We start from the raw sequence: 23,742 nt of genomic DNA on the forward strand, positions 1-23,742 counted from the left end.
TCCAGCAAAATCTATTTAGTATACATAATGTATAAATATCATTGAAAAGAGTTGTCAAAAACTGGAAATTTAAATTCTTTTCACAAAACCTTGAAAGAAAACTAGAAACAAATAAAAATATTATACTTGTATAACTTACCGTGTGATAGCCTCTAGGCAAAGGAGGTTTGCCCATGGGATAAGGATCCACAGTGTCAATAATTGTTTGTCTTTCACCTTTCTGGTTGATTTTTCTAAATCTCCTTCGAGACTGTCTATGGGAAGCTTGACGCTGAAAATATTCTTCATTTTCATCCATATAGTCCACCTGAAATAAAACCCCCCAAAATTTCATTTCTCCAAACACAACATTCCATATTAATACTAGATACGGAAAGAAACTTACAGATAACCCATATTCAATCATCTTGCAAAGACATCTGTGGACAAACTAAAACTTCAAATGTCTTTGAACTTCTCTGGAACTAATTGGTTTTGAGTAACATTTCTTTTATGAGGAGGCATTTTCAGTTCCACTTAGGACAATATGGGTAACTCTTGAATTTCCTGTAGTTTCAAAGGGAAGGATATTTTCAGCAGTCTTTGTACTGATTTATTAGTGAAAGATCTCACAGGATACATTACCACACATTATGAAGGCAACTGCCACACTGTCTTAAGCAATGTGAAAAAAAAAAAAAACCCCGATGGAAATCTGTAAAACCTCCAAATCCTGAATGACTCAAACAGGACTGCTAACAGAATGGCTTTGGTAGGTTATGCAAGGGTTTCTCTTTCTACTTTCGCCCCGTAGCTTCAGTTTCTTTTTTTATTAATAGTGTTGTTTAAAGTAATTCCTCATTTAAAAAAATTTTAGGCCAGCACTTTGGGAGGCCAAGGCAGGCAGATCATGAGGTCAGGAGCTTGAGATCAGCCTGGCCAACATGGTGAAACCCCGTCTCTAGTAAAGATACAAAAAATTAGCTTGGCGTGGTGGAACATGCCTGTAATTCCACCTACTCGAGAGCCTGAGGCAGGAGACTTTCTTGAACCCCGGAGGCACAGGTTGCAGTGAGCTGAGATTGTGCTATTGCACTGGGTATCAGGCCAAGACTGGGTGTCAGGCCAAGACTCCATCTCGAAAAAAATTTTTTTGTTTAGAAATGCTGATAATGAACACAGAACAAAAGTTAAATTAGGTTATTCCTCACGCAACTGCTTGTAATGGAGGCATGTTCAGGTTACAAGACTGTTCTCATGCCAGAAAACCTAGTAGTTTGTGTGTAATCAGTAAGTATAAAATACCCAATTTTAAAGATTAAAAATCCTTCAGAGAAATCTAAAAATAGCATCAACAGTGGGTAAAATCTCAAGGAAATATCTAGACTATCTACTGTTACAAAGAATGTATCTGCCTACATTCTTCACAATCCTAAATCCTTACTCATAACTATGCTACTTTCTCATTTGAGTACATTTTGTCAAATTTTACTAATTATTTTAGTGACTTCTACAAAAAGTTTGGTTGCTTTGATGAGGAAGTTCTCATTTCTGACAGAATTCCTCTCCTACATCATAGGGAAAAAACCCTACATCCTCTCTGAAAAGAGACCTAGAACTGTTTACCAAATACTTTACTAAATGTGAATAACAGTTTCCATCATCATCTTTATTTTGTCATCATTTACTTTACAAGATCTTCCTTCCCAACTACAATGCTGGATGGGGACAGTAAGAATATCAACTAAATGTCTAGGCTGGTAAACTCCCCTTTTACCTCAACTTATTTTTGTTACTAATTTTTTTATAGGGTACATATTATCCTATCTTAATATCATACAGTAAGAAAAAAATACGATAGGTTTAGTTTTTAGCTTCAAGGAAAATAATTATGTTGCTAGTATCTAGTTTAATAATATGTTCTATATATAATCTCTCTTAATAAATGTTTTAAGTCACAAAATTCCATTAAAAAAGAGGAAAGATGTCAACAGAGTGTTTATCATAATAGTCCCCGAAATTTCCTTTTAATTACTTGAAATAATTCAAATGATGTTCTTGTATTTTTAAAAATAAAGTGTTGTTTAAAAAATAAGTCCTCATTTAAAAAATCTTAGAAATTTTGACAAATGAATTAACAGTGAACACAAGTTCCATTTGGTTAGTCCTCACAATTATTCACAATGGAGGCATGTTTAGATTTCAAAATTGTTCTTACACCAGCAAACCTAGTATTTCATTTAAAGTAACTCACTCATTTCAATCAATACTTGGAGAGCTGAAATCCTGCAATCAAGAGATTCTCCCCAAATTTCAATTAAATGGCATTACTATAGAGTGAATTACAAAGTACAAAAAACAAATACTTAGCTACTTGTACCTTTTAAAATTGTTTTGTATTTAATTGAATCCTATAAATAATAAATGATTATGAACTCAAATTCATAATAAAAAGTTGTGAAATAAATATATTTAATGTTATAGAAAATATGCAATATCTTCTATTCAACAAATATACAGTATTCAAGCAGTCTGTAAAAATGCCTTTATTTCATACAATTTATTACGGGAAAAATAGTCCTCACAGAAATATTCTTACCACAATCATTTCAGAAGGCTCTAAAACAATGCATTCACAGCCACGCCTAAAACTTCCTGCAGAACGCTTGCCAAAACTAGAAAGAAAAAAAAAATTCAGTGAGGACAACTTGAGGTGAATTGTGAACATAAGCCAAACTTCCAGATAAATAAAAATTAAAAACAATTAGAAAAAGGACACACTGGAGAAAGTGAACTATGTTTAATAATTTACATAGAATGACAAGAAAGCATTCAAATTCTTAAGTTTCACTCATAAATTCTTCTGGAAAATTCTAACGTAATATTTTCAAATTAATAATGTAAGTAAAGGAGAATTATTAACACAAATGAGTTTTCTGTTAGCTTATTTTAAATCATCCTCAGGTAAACTTTGACAATATTCCAGTAGAGATGGAAATGTCTTAGCGGCAAACTATAGAAATATCCCAAAAAAGTACAAAATGCATGTACATGTAATTCTCTTTATAACTTAACTTGCTTAGGTTAAACATTTTTTTCACCTAAAAAGTGCATTTATTTTCCTGAATTTTCGAATCAACTTATTCTAAATGTTTTCAGAAAACGATAATCAATTTAAGACTTTATTTGTATGGTAAAGTGATTTCAGTTGATGTATGACTAAAAATCTCATTCCTCCTGGGAACTCTGCATAAGTGAACAGAGACATAGCACCTTTCCCTTGTCTGTGGTGAATTCTCACATTAACATTGGAGAAGAATTATTATTTCTGACATGGGGATATGCAAACTAGAATCAAGAACAGAGAATCTGGGTGAAGCTCTCTCGGTTAACATAATACTTCACTCACTCACATTCACTTCTCCAAAAATCTTTCCCTCCAGTTAACATTACTTTTCTTTTTTTTTTTGTTAAAGAGACAGGGTCTCACTCTGCCACCCAAGCCAGAGTACAGTGGCACAATCACAGCTCACTGCAGCCTTGAACTCCTGGACTCAAGCAACCCTCCTGCCTCAGACTCCCAAGTACCTGGGACTACAGGTGCATACCACTATATCTGGCTACTTTTTTTTTCTTTTTTTTTTTAATTTTTGTAGAGACAAAGTCCAGCTATGTTGCCCAGGTTGGTCTTGAACTTAGGGCCACAATCAATCTTCCCTCCTCAGCCTCCCAAAGTTCTGGGATTATAGGTGTGAACCACCATTTGCCTAATATTAAAATTTTTGGTAATCATATTTAATAAACTTTAAGAAAAAAAAGGCTTAAAATTCTACCGAAAAAATATTTTATTGAACAAGTTTTTCCAAGTTAATTAGGCACTGTGAGGGACTCCTAAGGAAATTTTTCTTACGTTTGTAATCCTCCTTATATCATAGTAACACACAATGATTCATGTAATAGGAGCTTAGTCATGTAAGAGGAAGAAAACAGAAAAGCCAACATTCTCATTCTATCATCTGTAATCTCTAGCAAACTATCTTGACCACATCGTGATAAATTTTATTTGTTTATAGATTATCAGGTTAGACTAGGCCATCAATTAAGTCCTTTTCCTTAATAATAATTATCTGATTGCTAAAGATAATTAAGTCCTTTTCCAAATCATTTCTGGCCAGGCACAATGGTTCATGGTTGCAGTCCCAGCATTTTTGGAGCCTGACGAGGGCTGATCTCTTGAGCCTAAGTGTTCGAAACCAGCTGGGCAACATGGTGAAACCCCGTCTCTACTAAAAATACAAAAATTTATTGTGTATGGTGGCACAAGTCTGTAGTCCCAGCTACTCAGGAAGCTGAGATGGGAGGAACAATTAAGCATGGGAAGCAGAGGCTGCAGTGAGCTGAGAACGTGCCACTGCACTTTAGCCTGGAAAACAGAGTAAAACCCTGTCTGGGAAAAAAAAGTTTCTATGAAAATCAAAACCAGCATGACGTTTAACATATTTGAAAACCTTTTAAAAATATATATATACATATATATATACATATGTATATATATATATATATATATATATAAACACACACGCATATGCCCACACGAACATACACATTACTTTTTTTTTTTTTTTTTTGAGATGGAGTTTCGCTCTTGTTACCCAGGCTGGAGTGCAATGGCGCGATCTTGGCTCACTGCAACCTCCGCCTCCTGGGTTCAGGCAATTAATTCTCCTGCCTCAGCCTCCTGAGTAGCTGGGATTACAAGCACACACCACCATGCCCAGCTAATCTTTTTTTTTGTATCTTTAGTAGAGACGGGGTTTCACCATTTTGACCAGGATGGTCTCGATCTCTTGATCTCATGATCCACTCGCCTCGGCCTCCCAAAGTGCTGGGATTACAGGCTTGAGCCACCGCGCCCAGCCCTTACTTTTTTTTTTTTTTTTTAAGAAAGAGAAAAAAAGAGAAAGAAAAGAAAAAGAATAAAAGAGAGGGAAAAAAGGAGAAAAAGAGGGAGAGAGAACGGAAGAGTTGCTTTATTGCCCAGGATAGAATGCAGTCTAAAAATGGGTATCAAAAACCTCTTTTATGCCGATAATTGTGCTTAACAATGGAGACAGGAAGGAATAAGGGAGGAAAATAAACAAGCAGCCAACCAATATTTCATTTAAACCTGTGAAATGCTGAGGAGTGATTTACTTCCAATTATGTAGTCACTTTTAGAGTAGGTGTGATGTGGTATTGATAAGAATGTATGTTTTGTGTATTTGGGGTGGAGAGTTCTATAAACGTTTATTAAGTTTACTTATTCCGGGTCTGAGTTCAAGTCCTGGGTATCCTTGTTAATTTTCTCTCGTTGATCTGTCTAATACTGACAATGTGATGTTAAAGTCTCCCACTATTATTGTGTAAGGGTCTACGTCTCTTTATAAATCATTAAGAACTTGTCTTATGTATCTGGGTGCTCCTGTATTGGGTGCATATATATTTAGGATCGTTAGCTCTTCTTGTTGCATTGATCCTTTTACCATTATGTAATGTCCTTCTTTGCCTCTTTTGATCTTTGTTGCTTTAAATTCTATTTTATGAGAGGCTAGAATTGCAACTCCTGCTTTTTATTCATTTATTTATTTTTACTCTCCATTTGGTTGATCAATCTTCCTCCATCCCTTTGTTTTGAGTCTTTGTGTATCCTTGGATGTGAGATGGGTCTGGATGCAGCATACCGATAGGTTTTGACTTTCCATCCAATTTGCCTGTCTGTGTCTTTTGATTGGGGAATTTAGTCAATTTAAATTTAGGATTAATAATAATATATGTGAGTTTAAGACTGCCATTTGATGCTAGCTGGCTGTTTTGCCCATTAGGTGATGAAAATTCTTCATTATGTGATGCTCTTTACTTTTTGGTATATTTTTGGGAAGGCTGATACTGGCTGTTCCCTTCTACGTGTAGTGCTTCTTTCAGAAGCTCTTGTAAAGCAGGCCTGGTGGCGATGAAATCTCGAAGTACCTGCTTGTTCACAAAATATTTTATTTTTCCTTCGTTGTGAAGCTTAGTTTGGCTGGATATGAAATTCTGGGTTGAAAGTTCTTTTCTTTAGGGATGTTGAATATTGGCCCCCCACTCTCTTCTGGCTTGTAGGGTTTCTGCTGAGAGATCTGCTGTGAGTCTGATAGGTTTCCCTTTGTGGATAACCTGAACTTTCTCTCTGGCTGCCCTTAACATTTTCTCCTTCATTTCAACCCTGGTGAATCTAACGATTATGTGCCTTGGGGTTGCTCTTCTTGAGGAATATCTCTGTGGTGTTCTCTTTATTACCTGGAGTTGAATATTGTCATGCCTAGCTAGGTTGGGAAAGTTTTCCTGAATAATATCCTGAAAAGTATTTTCCAGCTTGGATTCATTCTCTTCGTCACATTCAGGTACACCTATCAAACGTAGATTAGGTCTTTTCACATAGTCCCATATTTCTTGGAGACTTTGCTCATTCCTTTTTATCCTTTTTTCTCTAATCTTGTCTTCTCGTTTTATTTCATTGAGTTGGTCTTCGACCTCTGATATCCTTTCTTCAGCTTGATCAATTTGACTGTTAAAACTTGTGCATTTTTCACAGAGTTCTCGTGTGGTTTTTCAGCTCCATTAATTCACTTAAATTCCTCTCTAAATTGTCTATTCTTGTTAGCATTTCGTCAAACCTTTTTTCAAGGTTGTTAGTTTCTTTGCATTGGGTTAGAACATACTCTTTTAGCTCACAGAAGTTTCTTATTATCCACCTTCTGAAACCTGATTCTGACAATTGATCACACTTATTCTCCCTCAGGCCTTGTTCTCTTGCTGATGAGGAGCTACGATCCCCTGAAGGAGGAGAGGCATTCTGATTTTGGATGTTTTCAGCCTTTTTGCGCTGGTTTCTTCCTATCTTTGTGGATTTATCCACCTGTTGTCTTTGTAATTGCTGACTTTCAGATTGGGTCTCTGAGTGGACGTCCAGATTGTTGGTGGTGATGTTATTTCTGTTTCTTTGTTTTCCTTTGGCGGACGCCTCTCCCCCACAGAGCTGGACCTTCCTGGGTTCAGCTGTGCTTGCTGTGAAACTCTCAACCGTCAGCATTTCCAATTGCTGTTCTTTTGTGGGGGTGGGACCAGCTGAACTCGAGCACCTGGCTCCCCACCTCAGAGTCCCCCTTTTCTTCTTTTCCTAATTGAATGGTCGATTCTCTCCCAGGTGCCCCAGTCGCCCACCAAAAAGGCGCCGGGATCTATGCAATTTCCCACGCGGTGACCGCGCCGACTGAAACAGCGGCGCTGAGATTTGTGGTGCTTTTCTGCCTGGGAATCTCCTGGTCTGGCTCCCAGCTTCAGTCCCCCTCCCAATCAGCTAAATGGGTGACTCTGCCTTCTTGGAACTCCAAATGCCAACTAAAAGGGCACCCAGTCCCGCATACTCCACACTGAGAAACACCGCACTGGGACGCCAGCAATACAGCCGCGCTGGCCAAAAGAGTCGCAGTGGTGACCCGTGGGGCTCCTCCACTGGGAATCTCCTGGTCCATAGCAACAAAAATTCGTCTGGAAGTCTGGCGTCCACTCAGTCCCTGCGCCTTCACTGGGAGCTGCAACCCTGAGCTGCTGCTAGACGGCCATCTTGGATCTCTCCTTCTAGAGTACTTCTTATAAATGAAAACATTTGCGAGAACCAACATAATAAATCTCTCATCATGTTACTTCTCATGGAACTAAAATGACCTGAATTTTTAAACATTTCTTTTAGCTTACAATTAAATACAACTGAAATTCCATAACACTTCAATATACAGAAAAATTTGAGTTTCTGAATTTGCCATTTAATTTTTTAAAATGAAGCTTATAATTAAACGCTACAAATTAATAATCTCAATGTGTTAGTAAAATACGTGGCAGGTTACAGACTTATACAACTTTATAAACATAGGGATCTAATATTTATCCTTTTAAAAATGTAATAGAGTAAAAAACCATAAATGTTTGTAATGCATGCACTGTTCATATAATATTTGATTTAAAAAAGTTAGAATTGTTGACAAATTTTAGCAACAAAAGGTGTTAATGTACACATGAATAAACTATATGACTGTTATTTATTTTGTATCCAAATCTAGTACCATCTTCCCCACTCCAGAACTTAGGATGTAAATCCTCTCACCAATTATTCATTCATTCAACAGAACTTTATGGCTAGAAAGTCACACTTCTACTTGTACTAACACACTATTACTTATGGGAGGAAAAGTCTACATTTCCTAAAATGTGCTATACAAAAATATATCCATCAGAGTTTTTCAGAAAATCAGTTGCACTAGAGCCTGATGAAACTCTTTCAACTACAGAAAGACTCAAGTTCTACACCATCACAAAGATATGAAGCGGAGAAACTGCAGACTCTCCACCAGATAAATTTATTGAATAAGGTGAATGGAAAAAGAGATGCACACAGAACACACCATATATTACTTCATTTATTCAACAATCAGTTTTTTTCAAACACAGACAGGAATGCAGAAAGGAAGAGCAGCCTCAAAGGAGCCAAAGAGTAGGTCATGAGCGCGCACACTAGGCCTGATCAGTGACAAAGCTTCTGAGCTCTCTCACAGAAATGATGTGCTTAGCTCACAAACCAGAAGCTATAAGGTTGGAAGAAACAGACAAAGCAATAAAAAAAAGAAAAAATGTTAGCTAGAAAGTCCACAGGTTACTTTTGCTTCTGCTCTCTGATTCTTTGAAACAATAAATACACAAACAAAAGTAAGTAAATATAATTACTTACTACATTTTCAAAAATCTTTGCTCAAGTTCTATACATATACTGTTAAAAAAATTCAGCTCTGGAAAGTAAGTACAGAGACTTAAAAATGACAACCAGATGAAGATGTACAGAAGATAAAGTATCTCATAGACGATATCAAGAACAATCCTTTTAGATATTTTAGATTACTTAGAAGGGAAAAAATGGTGCTAAATATTCAGGACTGCAAATAACACATACACTTTGAGATAGTAAAACACAAAACCAAAGCAGTAAGAATAAAGAATAAGACATTTTATAAAGACTGTGAGTGCAGGAAAGCCATAGAAGAATCAGTATGCACAATGCAATGCTCTAACTGAAAAAGTGATCAAATGCACAAGGTATTTAATATGATGTTAAACAAGAGGTTTTCACCTGTCAGTTAAAAGTCATTAACAAAAATGAAGTCTTTGAATGGAGTAGCACAGCAAGATGCTTACACAAATAAAATTATAAACAAACTCTGAAATGATACACAAGAATTTGTTTATAAAAAATGTGTTTATGAAAACAAATTAAAGAAAAAAATTTTTTTAACAAAAAAATTTGTTTATATAATTGTTAAATTATTTTACACAAATAAAATTATAAACAAAGACAAACTTTGAAATGATACACACACAAGGAAAGAATTAAAAACAATAATGACAATATATACCCTTATAGAAAATCAAATCTATAAAAGGATATTAGAGTGAAAGAGTTTAGGGGAAAAACACAGAACTGAAAAGTTTCTCACAAAAAATTAAGGGAATCCAAAGGGCTTTCCAAAAGACCAGATGCATAAGTTCAGACAGTATTTCATAGAATAGGCTCAGTGGCTCATGCCTATAATCCCAGCACTTTGGGAGGCTGAGGTGGGCGGATCACTTGAGGTCAGGCGTTTTAGACCAGCCTAGCCAACATGATGAAAGCTCATCCCTACCAAAAATATAAAAATTAGCCAGGTGTGGTGGCAGGCACCTGTAATCCTAGCTACTTGAGAGGCTGAGACAGGAGAATTGCTTGAACTCGGGAGATAGAGATTGCAGTGAGGTGAGGTCGTGCTACTGCACTCCAGCCTGGGTAACAGAGCAAGGTGCTGTCTCAAAAATAAAAAAAATAATAATGATAACATTTCATTATTATAAAAATAATAATAATAATGATAACCAGCTGAAAGCCAGCATCACTTCTTTCTAAAATAATCATTTTTTAAACTTAGAAATAATACAATTAAAGAAGAACTTAGATAACTTAAATGTACACCTAAAATCCTTGATTAAAAAATCAGAATTAGGTTAGAATTGCTTCAAACTATTGACTACGTTCTGATCCAAATGTAATTATATCCTATTCCTTGATGCCACTGTCAGAAATGAACCCTTAGCACTATCAAATACAGCACTGATTTTGGTGATCTACAGATTCAACATTCTCTCTATCAAAATTCTACCAGTCTTTTTACAGAAATGGAAAAGCTGGTCCTAAAATGTATATGAAAATTCAAGGGGCCCTAATTTGCCAAAAAAATAAAAATAAAAAAATTTGAAAAAGAACAAAGTCAGAGGACTCACACTTCCCAATTTCAAAACTTACTACAAAGCTACAGTAATAAAAACAGTGTGATACTTAGGTCAAAAGGACAAAATTGGGAGTCCAGAAATAAACTCATACCTCAGTGGCCAATTGATTTTTGTGTGAGTGTTAAATTAACAGGACTTTTTTTTTCCTTATGTTTTCTTTTTTAAAAAGTTTTTTTATTTCCATAGGATATTGGGGAACAGGTGGCACTTGGCTACATGAGTAAGTTCTTTAGTGGTGATTTGTGAGATTCTGGTGTACCCATCACCCAAGCAGTATACACTGCACCTAATTTGTAGTCTTTTATCCCTCACCCTCTCCCCACCCTTCTTCCAAATCCCCAAAGTCCACTGTGTCATTCTTATGCCTTTGCATCCTCATAGCTTAGCTCCCACTTAATGATGTTTGGTTTTCCATTCCTGAATTACTTCACTTAAAATATAGTCTCCAGTCTTATCCAGGTTGCTGTAAATAACTGACCAGTTGGTTTTTGACAAGGGTGCCATATCTGTTCAATGGGAGAACAGAGTCTTCAACAAATTGTGGTGAGACTACTGGATTTCACATGAAAAAGAATGAAACTGGACCCCTACCTCACACCATACATAAAAATTAACTCAAAATGAATCAACAAGCTAAATATAAGAGCTAAAACTATATAACTCTTAGTAAAAGCATATGAATAAATCCTCATGATCTTGGATTTGGCAATAGATTCTTAGGTACGCACCGAAAGCATGAGTAGAAGAGAATGAAAATAGATAAACTGAATTTCATCAAAATTAAAAACTCTGCATCAAAGGACCTTATCAATTAACTGGAAAGGCAACCTGCAGAATAAAAGATAGTATTTGCAAATCACAGATCTGATAAAAAGGTTGGATATTGAGAATACATAAAAAATTCCTAAACAACAAAAAGACAACCTAATGTAAACTTGACAAAGGACTTAACATTTCTCCAGAGAAGATACACAAAGAGCCAATACACACATGAAAAGGTGCTCAGCATCTTTAGTAATTAGAGAAAAGCAAATCAAAACTACAATAAGTTACCATTTCACACCTGAAGCCAGATGCAAATGAGATACCAGGATGGCTACAATTATATACTATTTCCCTTTTTTAAGAAAGAAAAAAATGTGGAGAACTTGGAACCCTACACATTGCTGATGGGCATGTAAAATGATACAGCCACTGTAGAAAACAGTTTGGTGATTTCTCAAAAATCTAAACATAGAATTAACATATGACACAGCAATTCTAGCCCTAGATAAATATCAAAAAGAACTGAAAGCAGGGACTCATACAGATATTCGTACACCAATGTTCACTTGAACATTATTCACAGTAGTCAAAATGTGGAAACAACCCAAGTGTCCAACAATGGATGAATGGATAAACAAGCTGTGGCATATGCACATGATGTAATACTATTCAGCTGTATAAAGGAATGAAGTTCAGATACCTGCTACAACACAGATGAACCTTGAAATCATAAATTAAAGACAACAAGCCAGTCACAAAAGTACAACTATCACATGTTTCCACTTACATGAAGTATCTAGAATAGGTAAATTCAGAGAGACAGAAAGTCAATTCAAGGTTGCCAACAGGTTGGAGAAAGCGGTTTGGAAAGTGTAATGGTTTCAGGGTTTCTGTGTGGAGTTACAGAAAAGTTTTAGAAAAGGTAGTGCTGCTGGTTGCACAACTGTGTGAATGTAATTAATGCCACTGTAACACACACTTAAAAGTAACCATACATTTAAAAATAGTTAAAACGACATATTTTACACATTTTTTTACCACAATAAAAAAGCTTAGAAGAGACACTACAAAGAGGACATTTGGGTTTCTTGGCAAAAATCTGGGACTTGAATAAGATAAAGTAGAATCTCTACTTTGAATAAACAGCAAATCTTGGAAACAAAGGAAAAGTTATGTTTGATGACAGAAAAACTGGAAACCTATCTCTTTCATACAATAATTGAACAATGAAGTGATAATCACTGTGTGAAAGAACTAGTTAGAGATGGGCAGAAGGTAAACAAATATGACTGAAATACAGGTCAAGTATCCATTATCCAAAATGCTTAGAACCAGAACTGCTTTGGATTTTGGATTATTTTGGATTTGGGAATATTTACATGTATAGGTGGAGCATCCCTGCTCTGGAAATATGAAATCTAAAATGCTCCAATGAGCATTTCCTTTTAGTACCATGCCAGTGCTCAAAAAATTTCAAGTTTTGGAGCATTCTGGATTTGAAAGTTTTGGATTAAGAATACTTAATCTTTATTTTAAATCGGAATTTGGAAGAGTTAATTACATGAACATTTTTCTTTCCCCTAACATTAATCTCAATTTTTACACATGACCCTATATTTGAGGTTATTTTTTCTCTTTATAAAACATCTATTATTTCTCACATATTATATGATTCATGTGAGAAACCTTTGTTTAAATTTAACATATAAATATTTGTGAGAATATATTATATATACAACATATAACACATAGCAATATGAAATATGTGTGAGTAATAATATACGTTAACATACAATCATGCATTGCTATAGGATGGAGATATGTTCTGGGAAATACGTTGTTTGGCAATTTTACTATTGTCTGACCATCACAGAATATACATACACAAACCCACATGGTATAGCCTACTATAAACCTAGGCTAGATGATACAGCCTATTGCTCCTAGGCTACAAGCCCATACAGAATGTTACTGTACTGAATATTGTAGGCAATTATAACACAATGGTATTTGTGTATCCAAACATCTAACCATAGGAAAGGTACAGTAAAAATATCACACTATAATCTTCTGGGATGACCATTGTATATGCAGTCCATTACTGATCAAAACATCCTTATACAGTGCATGACTACCTAATATTATTTCTCACATATATATATTGTGTTATCTATTCCTCTTCCAAATGTTCAATGAATGTATAATAGAATGAATATTACCAATATAAACTTGGTAATCAATACAGAGTTTACAAAAAACTCCCTAAATATAGCACCTTTTTTTAAGTAGTTTATATTCCATGAATGACAAGTACACAAACAGCTATAAACCAATGACAAGTCAGGGAGTGAGTTTCATTGAGAGGTGACTTCTCAATGGCCAGGCTCACTCACTGGCTAATTGAGTGAAAAACACAAATCGGCACTGTAATTCCGAAGGCAATTCAAATTCAGCAAAATTACAAATGACCATAAAGAGCTTTAGGGTTACCCTGGCAAAGATCTGAATGTCAAATCTACAAAGACCAAATCTCTTCAGGGAGCTACTGCCAGAATTTCAACTAGTAGGCCATCTGCTTCTATGAAATGGAACTCATAATACCACATACTAAGATAAACAAGATATTTAAAAATTTCAGACTCCTTAATTTTTAAAGATACATAGCTTATTTTTTCTAGTATGAATTAAAATATCTTTCAAAAGTTATTTCTGGTCTTTTAGTACTTTTAGTCTTTGTGTGCATATGTGTATTTGTATGTAAGACACACTATTAAACACACACACACACACACGAATTGCTGTCTTTCAAAAACAAGAAAGATGTAGGTTAACAATTATCAATGAGAGCCTGAATATTTTAAAAACATGTTAGCTCTTTCTAACTAGACACCAGCATTTGACATGAGGTGTCTAGCTAGAGGCCATAAAGTAGAAAAAGGGGGTGGTGGAAGGGAGAAGTATGGTATATGTGTTTTAAGAATGCTGATCTTCTTCTTCTTCTACACAGAATGAAAATGTGATCATTATGGTCTATTTTAAACCCTTCTAAATTGTTCGGCAGAAATATACTGTACACCTTGCCTTTTGACTATTCAATCTCAATGTAATTTCAGCATGTCCTTATAATCTTGTATTAAACAACCACAAGATGACAACTAAAAGTGATACATGTTCACTTCTGGTCAATCTGTGAGTTCCCTGCCATTAAAAAAAGAAAAATTAAGCCCACAGGCAAATGTTTATTGAAAAGACCACCTGCAGCATATGAAACAGATTATTCCTAAATGCTAGTACTCCCTCAGTATGACTAAGGAATGATTGCTCTAAAAACAGTGTAACAATCCAGACTTTCATTCCCATTAAATTTTCTGCTAAAGTTTTTATACAGAACAATTTAAAAATTAAGAATTAAAATTGCTGGCAAAATTGAAACTAAGTTAAATATTTCTTCAGATGCAAATGGAATGACTTTACAATACCAAAAATATGAAGACAAAAAATTACTAAGTAGATTCTCATGTAATATAAAATAGAGAAAACTAAACTTTCCTTCAAGACTCCCACACAACATGAAGTTCGAGAAAATAAAGTCTTACCTAGCTTTTGTAAATACCCATAGGCAATGAAACACCAGACAGGGTGTTGCAGGTGTTGTAAGGCCAAATTGTCCAAAGTTTCTGTGACCACATTTTCCTTTCCCAAGTTGGGTCAAGAGCACTTTCTGCCAGTGTGAGCTTTCCACGAAAGGCAGTCACAGAGCACAGAAGCCTCTTCTATCAGTGTCCCTAAGCTTGCCCTTTGTATGGGCCTCCACATTCTTCTTGTACGTCAGAACTACCCAGTGGAATGCAATTCTCAGTATTGGTATGTAAACTTATTCAAGTCTGCCTACATCCAGTGAGGGAATGCACAGGAGTCAAAGAGATATTATACTGGTGGGCAATTCTAATTTACAAAATGATTAAAACCATAATACTCCAATATATCAGTTTTTCATACCCGTTTCCAGAAAATGATACGTAGTTACTGAATTTTATTTTCTTCCTTAAAAAATCGAAGTAACCAAAACCAATTCATTTGTTTAGGACTTACAAAAAAACAATCACCTAACACTGTTTTGAGATAGTAGAGTAGCAATTATAGGGAGGAAAAGTTAAAAAGTAACTGCTGGTGCCATCAATTCCATTCTCCAAAATTGGCAAAATATATAAAAATAAATTTTAATATCAGTATAAAAGGAAAGTGGGTGGACTTTCCATAAAATTCATATAATCTCTTCTTAATAAGTTGATCCCATATACTCATTAGTTTAGACCCCAAAAAAGTAACAGCTATTTTACAAATCTCACACCCACTAAGTACATATATAGATTACATGTATGTATGTAAATTGCAAACTGCTTCTAAAGCATGGACTTTAACCAGATTATATTTCAGAAGTATTGGGAAAACTGAACACACACTATGCATCTCTAAATTTCTTTCAAGGCTCACTTTGAAACATTCTAACAACCATCACCCCATACAATTTAACAGAAGTTTGCTCCTCTGCAGAGTGAATCTTAACATTTACCCTCTACTTATAAAAACAGAATAAAAGATAAAAATTATTATACAATATGAAGGCCTTATAGCTGTACCGTTCCCCCGTTCATTCCTCAGTTGTTTGTTGTCTATTTTACTACAGAAGTACTAAACATCAGATATTGAAGCTACTAACACTTTAATTCCTTTAAAAAAAATCTAACCTGCACTGTCTTCATTATCTTTGAAGCACCACTAACAGCAATAGTGCTGTCATCTTCTATAGGAGCTCTTTTCTCTGCAGCACTGAGCACTCCCCATTTCCCTGTGTGTTTTCTCCCAGTGAGTCCATGCGCACAGCATAGCTTGTACAGAGGCCAACATTCCATCTGACGGCCAATTTCCTGCTTCGATGACCCACCCACCTCTCCTGGCTGCAGCTATGTGTTTCGCATGTTGTATGGGCACTCTTTCCGCATACCAACCTCATGACCTCAGCGGCTGTCTGACAGACACTCTTTATCAATTTCTATTAATTCATTATCTACTCTCTTGTAAGTCAAGGGCAAGTAGGGAAATCTGCAATGTCTGCTCTCCTCTGAGTCTTCAAGGTCAAATGCTTTGTTCTAGCAATACAATTTTGTTACTAAAATTTACCCAAGCTGTACTACAAACTAGTTGCTCTCTGCCAAAGGGATGCTTAACTATCTACCTGGCTTAAGGGATTATTATGGAAAATACTAGAATAAATTTAAATCAAAATAGTATGGTAAAAGTTTTAAAAAGGCTGCTTTTGCTCTCATTTTTCCCTTCCAGAGAAAAAAAGGTAGCTCTTACCTCAGCTGTATTGGGTTGAAGAGAGCAAGCAGTTTTTCTCTCTTGCCACAATCTAAATCAGCAAAGATGAGTGGTGTGATGACTACACTTTGGTAGTGTCTATGTCCTCGTGACCAAACTGCTAGAGAACAGCTCAGCTAAATTAATCTGCTGCTATCAGTCTACACAGTGGCACAAACAGGTCTCTGCTGATCACAGTGCTTTGTACACAGATGGCAGCTGATCAGTTTGTATAAAAGTTATGGTCCATAACAGCTTTTCCTTTCAGCATGCCCATCCAAAATACTTCCGTTAAACATTCACCATTTCATTGCAAAGCCGGCCATGTACAAGTTGGATAGACAAGGAAGCTCAGCTCTAATATCTTATCTTCAAATTCTCTTTTTATAAAATTCATTCCAGAAGTGAAATCAACAATTATATTATTAAGAAATAATCAAACAGATATATGTAACATATTAATGAGATGGCAGATGAATATAATGACAGATTCAGATTGGCCCTAAGCCAGTAAGAACCTGAACAGATGTCAAGAATCAAACAAGATCTCAAGAATAACAACCAAACATCTGATATTCTTTAAAGTCCTATGTTAATGGCATCAAAACCTAGCCAGCAAGCTCCCCAAAATTTGGCACATACCATAAGAGTTGAAATGGTATGTCTTTGTAAGACTGAACCTCAACAAAAATTCAGGTCACTTGAATCATACTGTATTCCTAGTTCTTAGAAGTTAAAAGAACACATGTCCAAGAAAGGAAAAGTATAAACTCATACACATATATAATCTTTTACAAAGATATCAAGCAATAAAATGGAATTTATTTAATTCATCTGAATTAAGTGGATTTTCTCATGAGCCCACACTTGTTTTGTAAGTAAAAGACCATTCTAATTCTACCAATAACTAACACTGGAAATGCTGCTTAACCACTGTTTCAAAGCTTCCCTTATAGATTGAAATGGTAAAACCTATTACTTATCATCTAAATATAAAATATTTAGGAATAAATATAATAAAGAATGTGTATGATCTGCATGCTAAAAACTACCAAAGGGAACTTACCTTGTAAAGGGAAATTCTAGAAAACTTAAATGAAGGGAGAGTTCACAGTTTGGAAAGCTCAGTATTATTGTTAAGAGAGTAATATTTCCCAAGTTGATCTATAGACTCAGTGCAATTCCAACCAAATCCTAACAAACATTATTTAGCACTGACAAGCTGGTTTTAAAATTTATATAAAAAGGCAAGAACAGAACAAAAACAATAACAAAGTCAGGGATTATGCTACATGACTTCAAAAGTGACTACCAAATTTCACAAATGAAGAGTGTGGTATTGGTGGAAGAACTGACATTGTAAAGCAATGGAACAGAAGAGAGATTCTAGAAATAGATCTAAACAAATATTTTATAGTTAAATATTTTTATTTTTACAATTAAATAATTGATTTTAAACAAATGTGCCAAGGAATTAGATGGATTAAAAATATTTTCAGTAAACTCTTCTAGAACAACTGATGTATGAAGAAATGTAAACCACAACCCTTATCTCACACCATACACAAAAATTAAATCAAAATATGTCTCAGACCTAAAGGGAAGAAGTAAAACTATTACATTTCTAGAAGAAAAACATGAGAAAACCTTTATGACATCAGGTGAAGAAAAGATTTGTTAATGAGGACACGAGAAGTACAAAGTATTTAAAAAAAGGGTGACAACATGGACTTCATCAAGATTAAAAGCCTTAGCTCTTAAAAAAGGTATCTTTTTTTTTAAGGCACATTATAGACTAGAAGGAAATTTTTGCAAAATATAGTCAACAAAATAATTGTCTTCAAAACACATAAAGAATGCACCAGGCGTGGTGGCTCATGCCTGTAATCCCAGCACTTTGGGAGGCTGAGGTGGGTGGATCACGAGGTCAAGAGATCGAGACCATCCTGGTCAACATGGTGAAACCCCGTCTCTACTAAAAACACAAAAAAAATAGCTTGGCATGGTGGCACGTGCCTGTAATCCCAGCTACTCAGGAGGCTGAGGCAGGAGAATTGCCTGAACCCAGGAGACGGAGGTTGCGGTGAGCTGAGATCGTGCCATTGCACTCCAGCCTGGGTAACAAGAGCGAAACTCTGTCTCTTAAAAAAAGAATGCTTACAACTCAAAAATAAGACCAACAATCCCATTTTTTTAAACAGGCAAAAGAGGCAAACTGACATTTTGCAAAGATATATAAATGGCCAACAAACACATGAAAAAATTATTTACATTAATCTTCAGAGAAATGCATAATAAAAACCACAGCAGTAATACTGCCACATATCTACTAGAACAGCTAAGATGAAAAAGACTGACAATACCAAATGTTGGCGAGGATGTGAGGCAAACAGAAATCTCATAAACTGCTAGTGTGAATGCAAAATGTCATAGCCACTGTGGAAAACACTGTGGGAGTTCCTTATACAATTAAACATACATTTACCATGTTATCCATCAATTTCACCCCTAGGTACCTTTCCAAGAAGTTAAGGAAAGCATACACCCCCCCAAACAGACATCTGTGAATGTTCATAGAAGCCAAAAAATGAAAGCAACTCAATCATTTTCAAATTAATGTTTTGTGAAAGATTAATACTGCTTCATCTACAAAATTCAGTAACATTTCTGAATCTGGCATCCACTTTATATAAGGACTGACAACATACTGCATGGCTTACTAAAATAGACACCATGAGACATTTCTGCACTGGATGAGCAGTACAGCAAAATTTTAAAGTTTTAAAATTCTGTCCGTTTGTTACCTTCCGACATAGCTGTAAGTACTCCTCTTTTTCCTCAGTATTGTATTTACTCAATTCTCCACCTACCCTACCTTGTATCTCCAACCTTTCTCAGGTGACCCAGGTTATCTCTTTATATCCCCTGTACCTCCCACCTATTTTTAATGCATTAATTAAACATGCCTAAAATCAAGTATCTTCATTTCAACTCTGATATCCACCTATCCCATTCCCTCCAGATTTGGTTATAGCTGTCAAAGTAGTCACTCTATAGACATCCAAATTCAAAGCACTGAAGCCATCTTTTACTTCTTTTTCTTCCCTTATCTGTAACCTTAAGTCACTAAATACCATCAATTAGCCCTTTTAAATTATTCTCCATCAGCTTCTTTTTCCATGGAAATACCAGTCAGGCCCTTTGCTTTGGCAGACAGAGACCATTAAGATAAGGTTTCTGTCTCTGGTTTCAACTTCACCAAATCTTCCAGGGATTGTCTCCTTCTATTGATCTACCTTCAAAACACTTAATACAATATTGATTTTAAAGTCATTCACCTACAGCCTCTCTGTTTGAATCTGATTAACCACCTGCCGGTGAGCTTTTAAAACAAGAGAGTCTAAGGTCCAAACCAGATGTGGCAAACCAAAATCTCTAATGCATGGGAAGTACTACTTTGCCCCTCCCTAAGGTAGGCAAATCTAATAACTGCCTGGTTTGAAAACCTCTACCTTGGGCAATTACTCTGATAGTCTTGCCCCATATCATCTTCTAACCATGTTTAATGACAAACACAAGGACTCTAAAGTCTTTTCTGTACACTGTCCCACAAGCACATTCTTTGAAAAATTAAAATTCATGCTTCTTGGGCTTGAGTCGTAATCAAGCAGTTCTCCTCTACTATATTTGAAAGATTAAAATTACTTTATGTTCCAACATAGATAATCAGTGAAAAAAAATCTGTTTCAGCCACAATGATGCTTTCAAACACAAAATTCCCTATACACAAAGGACTTTAGAAGTTCATTTAAATGGGGCTGGATGTGGTGGCTCATGCCTGCAATCCTAGCACTTTGGGAGGCCAAGGCAGGTGGACCACTTCAGGCCAGGACTTCCAAGACCAGCCTGGCTAACGTGGCAAAACCTCATCTTTACAAAAAAACACAAAAATTAGCCAGGAGTTGTGGCACATGACTGTAATCCCAGCTACTCAGGAGGCTGAGCCACAAGAATCACTTGAGCCTGGGAGGCAGAGGTTGCAGTGAGACAAGATCACGCCATTGCACTCCAGCCTGGGTGGCAGAGTGAGACACTGTCTCGAAAATAAATACATAAAATAAACTTTTAAAAGTTCACTTAAGTGGGATAATGGCTATAAAACCTGGAATACCTTATTCAAACACAACTCTTTAATTTGTGTTCCCAAAATTGTGTAAGTTAAAATTCAAGATCAGATGAAAAGAGGTAAATGGAAATGGTCTCACGATTCTGAATAATAATTATTATCTTGGACTATATAAACCATCATGGCAAGAAAAGAAGGAAACCCTCATATAGGTCTCTGATACATACACGCTAGAATATATACATGTCCCTCCTGGAATATATCTGATTTAGCCTAATGAAATGGATTTTCTTAACTTGAGGTTTTTCTATGTGTAAAACTAAACTCAGCTTGAGTACCTAATGACTGTTTTCTAAATTCACCTTAATGAAATATAAAATAATAATAATAATAAACAGGAACATGTTTGACAAATTTTCACCATTGCCCTAATTTTTTTTTTTTTTTTTTTTTTTTTTTTTTTAGATGAAGTCTTGCTCTATCGCCAGGCTGGAGTGCAGTGGCGTGATCTGGGCTCACTGCAACTTCCGTTTTCTGGTTTCAAGCAGTTCTCCTGCCTCAGCCTCCCGAGTAGCTATGACTGCAGACATGTACCACCATACCTGGTTAATTTTTTGTATTTTTAGTAGAGACGGGGTTTCATCATGTTGGCAAGGATGGTCTCAATCTCTTGACCTTGTGATCCGCTTGCCTTGGCCTCCCAAAGTTCTGAGATTACAGGCGTGAGCCCCTGAGTCTGGCCCCATTGCCCTAATTTTTAAAACTTTCTGAAAATGTTTAATTAAGAAATACCAAACTTATCTTAAGAAAATTACACTTACATCCTAAGCAATTTCTAGTTATAAAACATGAAAAGGTAAGCTATCAAGAAAAGATAAGGTGAAATTATCTTCAAATATCTGACTCAGAAAAAGTAGTTAAAAGTCTAACTAAGAAAACAGTGATTTAATGTTTGTGTAGCTCTCTTAATACATGAACGCTCAATACCAGAAATTGTTTTCTATTAAATAGCAAAAAATATGTAACCCCTATAAAGCCATAAATGTGTGGTAAAAGAAACATCTAAGATAATATTTTAAATATTTTGAACTCACAATTCAAAATACTAATTGGCAATAAATCATAACCACAGATAGTTTTGAAAACCATACGACATTTAAATTCTTACATTTAAAAAGCAATAATATACATAGCTAAACTATTCCTTCACTTTATTATTTCAGTTAGTACTGTCAATTTATAATACATGGAAAAAATTAAGTTGGGTACATAATACAGAATAAAGTCACCTTTAAGATTTCGAAATGGGATTTTGTTGTCTTCAAAATATGTATGTAATTCAACTCATAATAAGAGGGTCCCTGAACTATGATTAATCGGATATTTTTATCTTAATAATGACATTCCAATTTCCCAGAATAATTTGCTTCATGTATCAATCCTTCTTTTAACCATATTCTTACTCTTGTTATTTTGTGAGTGACCCCAATACAGAAAGTATGCTTTCTTAAACAAAAACAAATTTAGTTGCTATATAATTTAAGATATATCGTGAATTCATACAAGTGAAACAGTAGCTCACACATCCCTCTATCCCTTCTCCAAAAACAACCGGGGCACAAACAAGGGTTATGAGAGCCTTAGTACTTAGCAGTGGGTAACCAACTAAAATATTTTCCAGAAAAAACAATACTGTATTTCACTGACATGAACATCAGACTCTAAAATCTTTATGAAATATTATTTATTTTTTCAAGAGAAACACAAACATCACTGCAAATAGGACTTCGAGGATGAACTATCATACACTCATTTATACCAAGGATCCTAAACAATGTCCTAACCAAAGACTTTAAGCATCAGGTGACGTGGAACTCCATCAACTATACACACAAAAAATATCAGAGTCCTTCTCTTTAAGACTACTTACTGTGTTAAGAGACTACCAATGCCAGTATTCCAAAGGCCACATAAGCCTGCATTTATGTGTACAGCACATCTGCAACATTGTAGTTACAGCAACCAAATTCCCACTGGATCCAGCAATTGAACCCTTTCTCTCTAGAGAACAGTTTTGTTCTGTGCATCATGTATCACATCAGAGTATGACTTACAAGAAGAAAGAGGGTTCTAAATGATGCTAAAAATCATGTTAGTGTTCCAACATAAAGATATTTCATTCTGAAGCAGATAGTATGACTAATACCCAAAGGGAAAACATTTTAATATATATAACTGTGACTATTTACATATTTCAGTTTACTACTTTAATTTAGAGACCTACCTTGTTTTACATTTAAAGCACTGTCACTAAAGTTTTCCTTCAATATCATCCACTCTAGTTGAACCAAGTTGATATCTGTTTCATACTCTTCTTTCCCTTATTTGGAATTATCTCCCAGCATTTCCTTAAAATCTTTAATATAAACTTTTGCCTTGTATGTGTCATGGGAATATAAGGACTTGAGTCAACTTTCAGTAGGACAAATAGGAATTACAGATGATATAAGAGCTAAAGAAGTGTGGCTAAGCCCATACAGAATGTGAGCACAGGTAATTAATGCACTCCGAGAGTGAGGGGGGAAACTGAAGAGCAGGTTTAAGAGACTGCTGGTTCCCTGCTCCAATATCCATTTTCCTCTTTCTCCTTAGAAGGATATTTTTATATTATTATTTTTAGCAGGGCATATCACATTGCAGAATAAAAGACTACATGTCCCAGGATCCTGCCTGGCCTGAAGGTGCCACATGACAACATTCTGGACAATGAGATCTAAATAGAAATGATGCTTCAAGGAATCTGTCTTGGATGGAAAAGGTAACTTTTCTGCTCTGTTGCCTCTCCTTCTGCTTCTAGCTTTCAATGCATACATGATAGCTGGGGTTCAGCAGCCATCTGTGCTATGAACGGATCCTGAAAATGCAAGCCACATGCTGGCACAAGTAGAGAAGAAGGATGGAAGCCTGCAACCTTTCACAATCCACCACCAAACCATCCAAGACCATCCACTCCCACGGTCCTTTTCCATGAGAGAAAAACTGGGTCCTACTGTGTTGTTGCAATTGGTTTTTGTAACCAAAAGGAATTACAACTAACACAGTAAAAAAATCAATATACAGAAAAC

General features: G+C 35.5%; 1 protein-coding gene across 32 annotated transcripts in view; it reads right to left on the reverse strand.

The window, feature by feature from the left end:
* Positions 1-23,742, reverse strand: part of RAPGEF2 (Rap guanine nucleotide exchange factor 2) — a 271,926-nt gene that overhangs the window by 122,250 nt on the left and 125,934 nt on the right. For 17 of the 32 annotated variants that reach the window (XM_054252841.2, XM_008992529.5, XM_008992535.5 and 14 more), the window contains 2 exons: positions 2,579-2,654; positions 140-307 (listed from right to left, as the gene is read on the reverse strand). In XM_054252841.2, coding sequence (XP_054108816.1) covers positions 140-307; positions 2,579-2,654 — 244 coding nt within the window. Of the gene's footprint in view, positions 1-139; positions 308-2,578; positions 2,655-14,726; positions 14,880-15,878; positions 16,027-16,491; positions 16,554-23,742 lie in introns of those variants that run through there. The other 15 variants (XM_078366347.1, XM_078366346.1, XM_078366339.1 and 12 more) reach the window with 3 other exon arrangements.

The sequence above is a fragment of the Callithrix jacchus genome, chromosome 3, assembly GCF_049354715.1.
Source record: "Callithrix jacchus isolate 240 chromosome 3, calJac240_pri, whole genome shotgun sequence".
NCBI classification, from domain to species: Eukaryota; Metazoa; Chordata; class Mammalia; order Primates; family Cebidae; genus Callithrix; species Callithrix jacchus.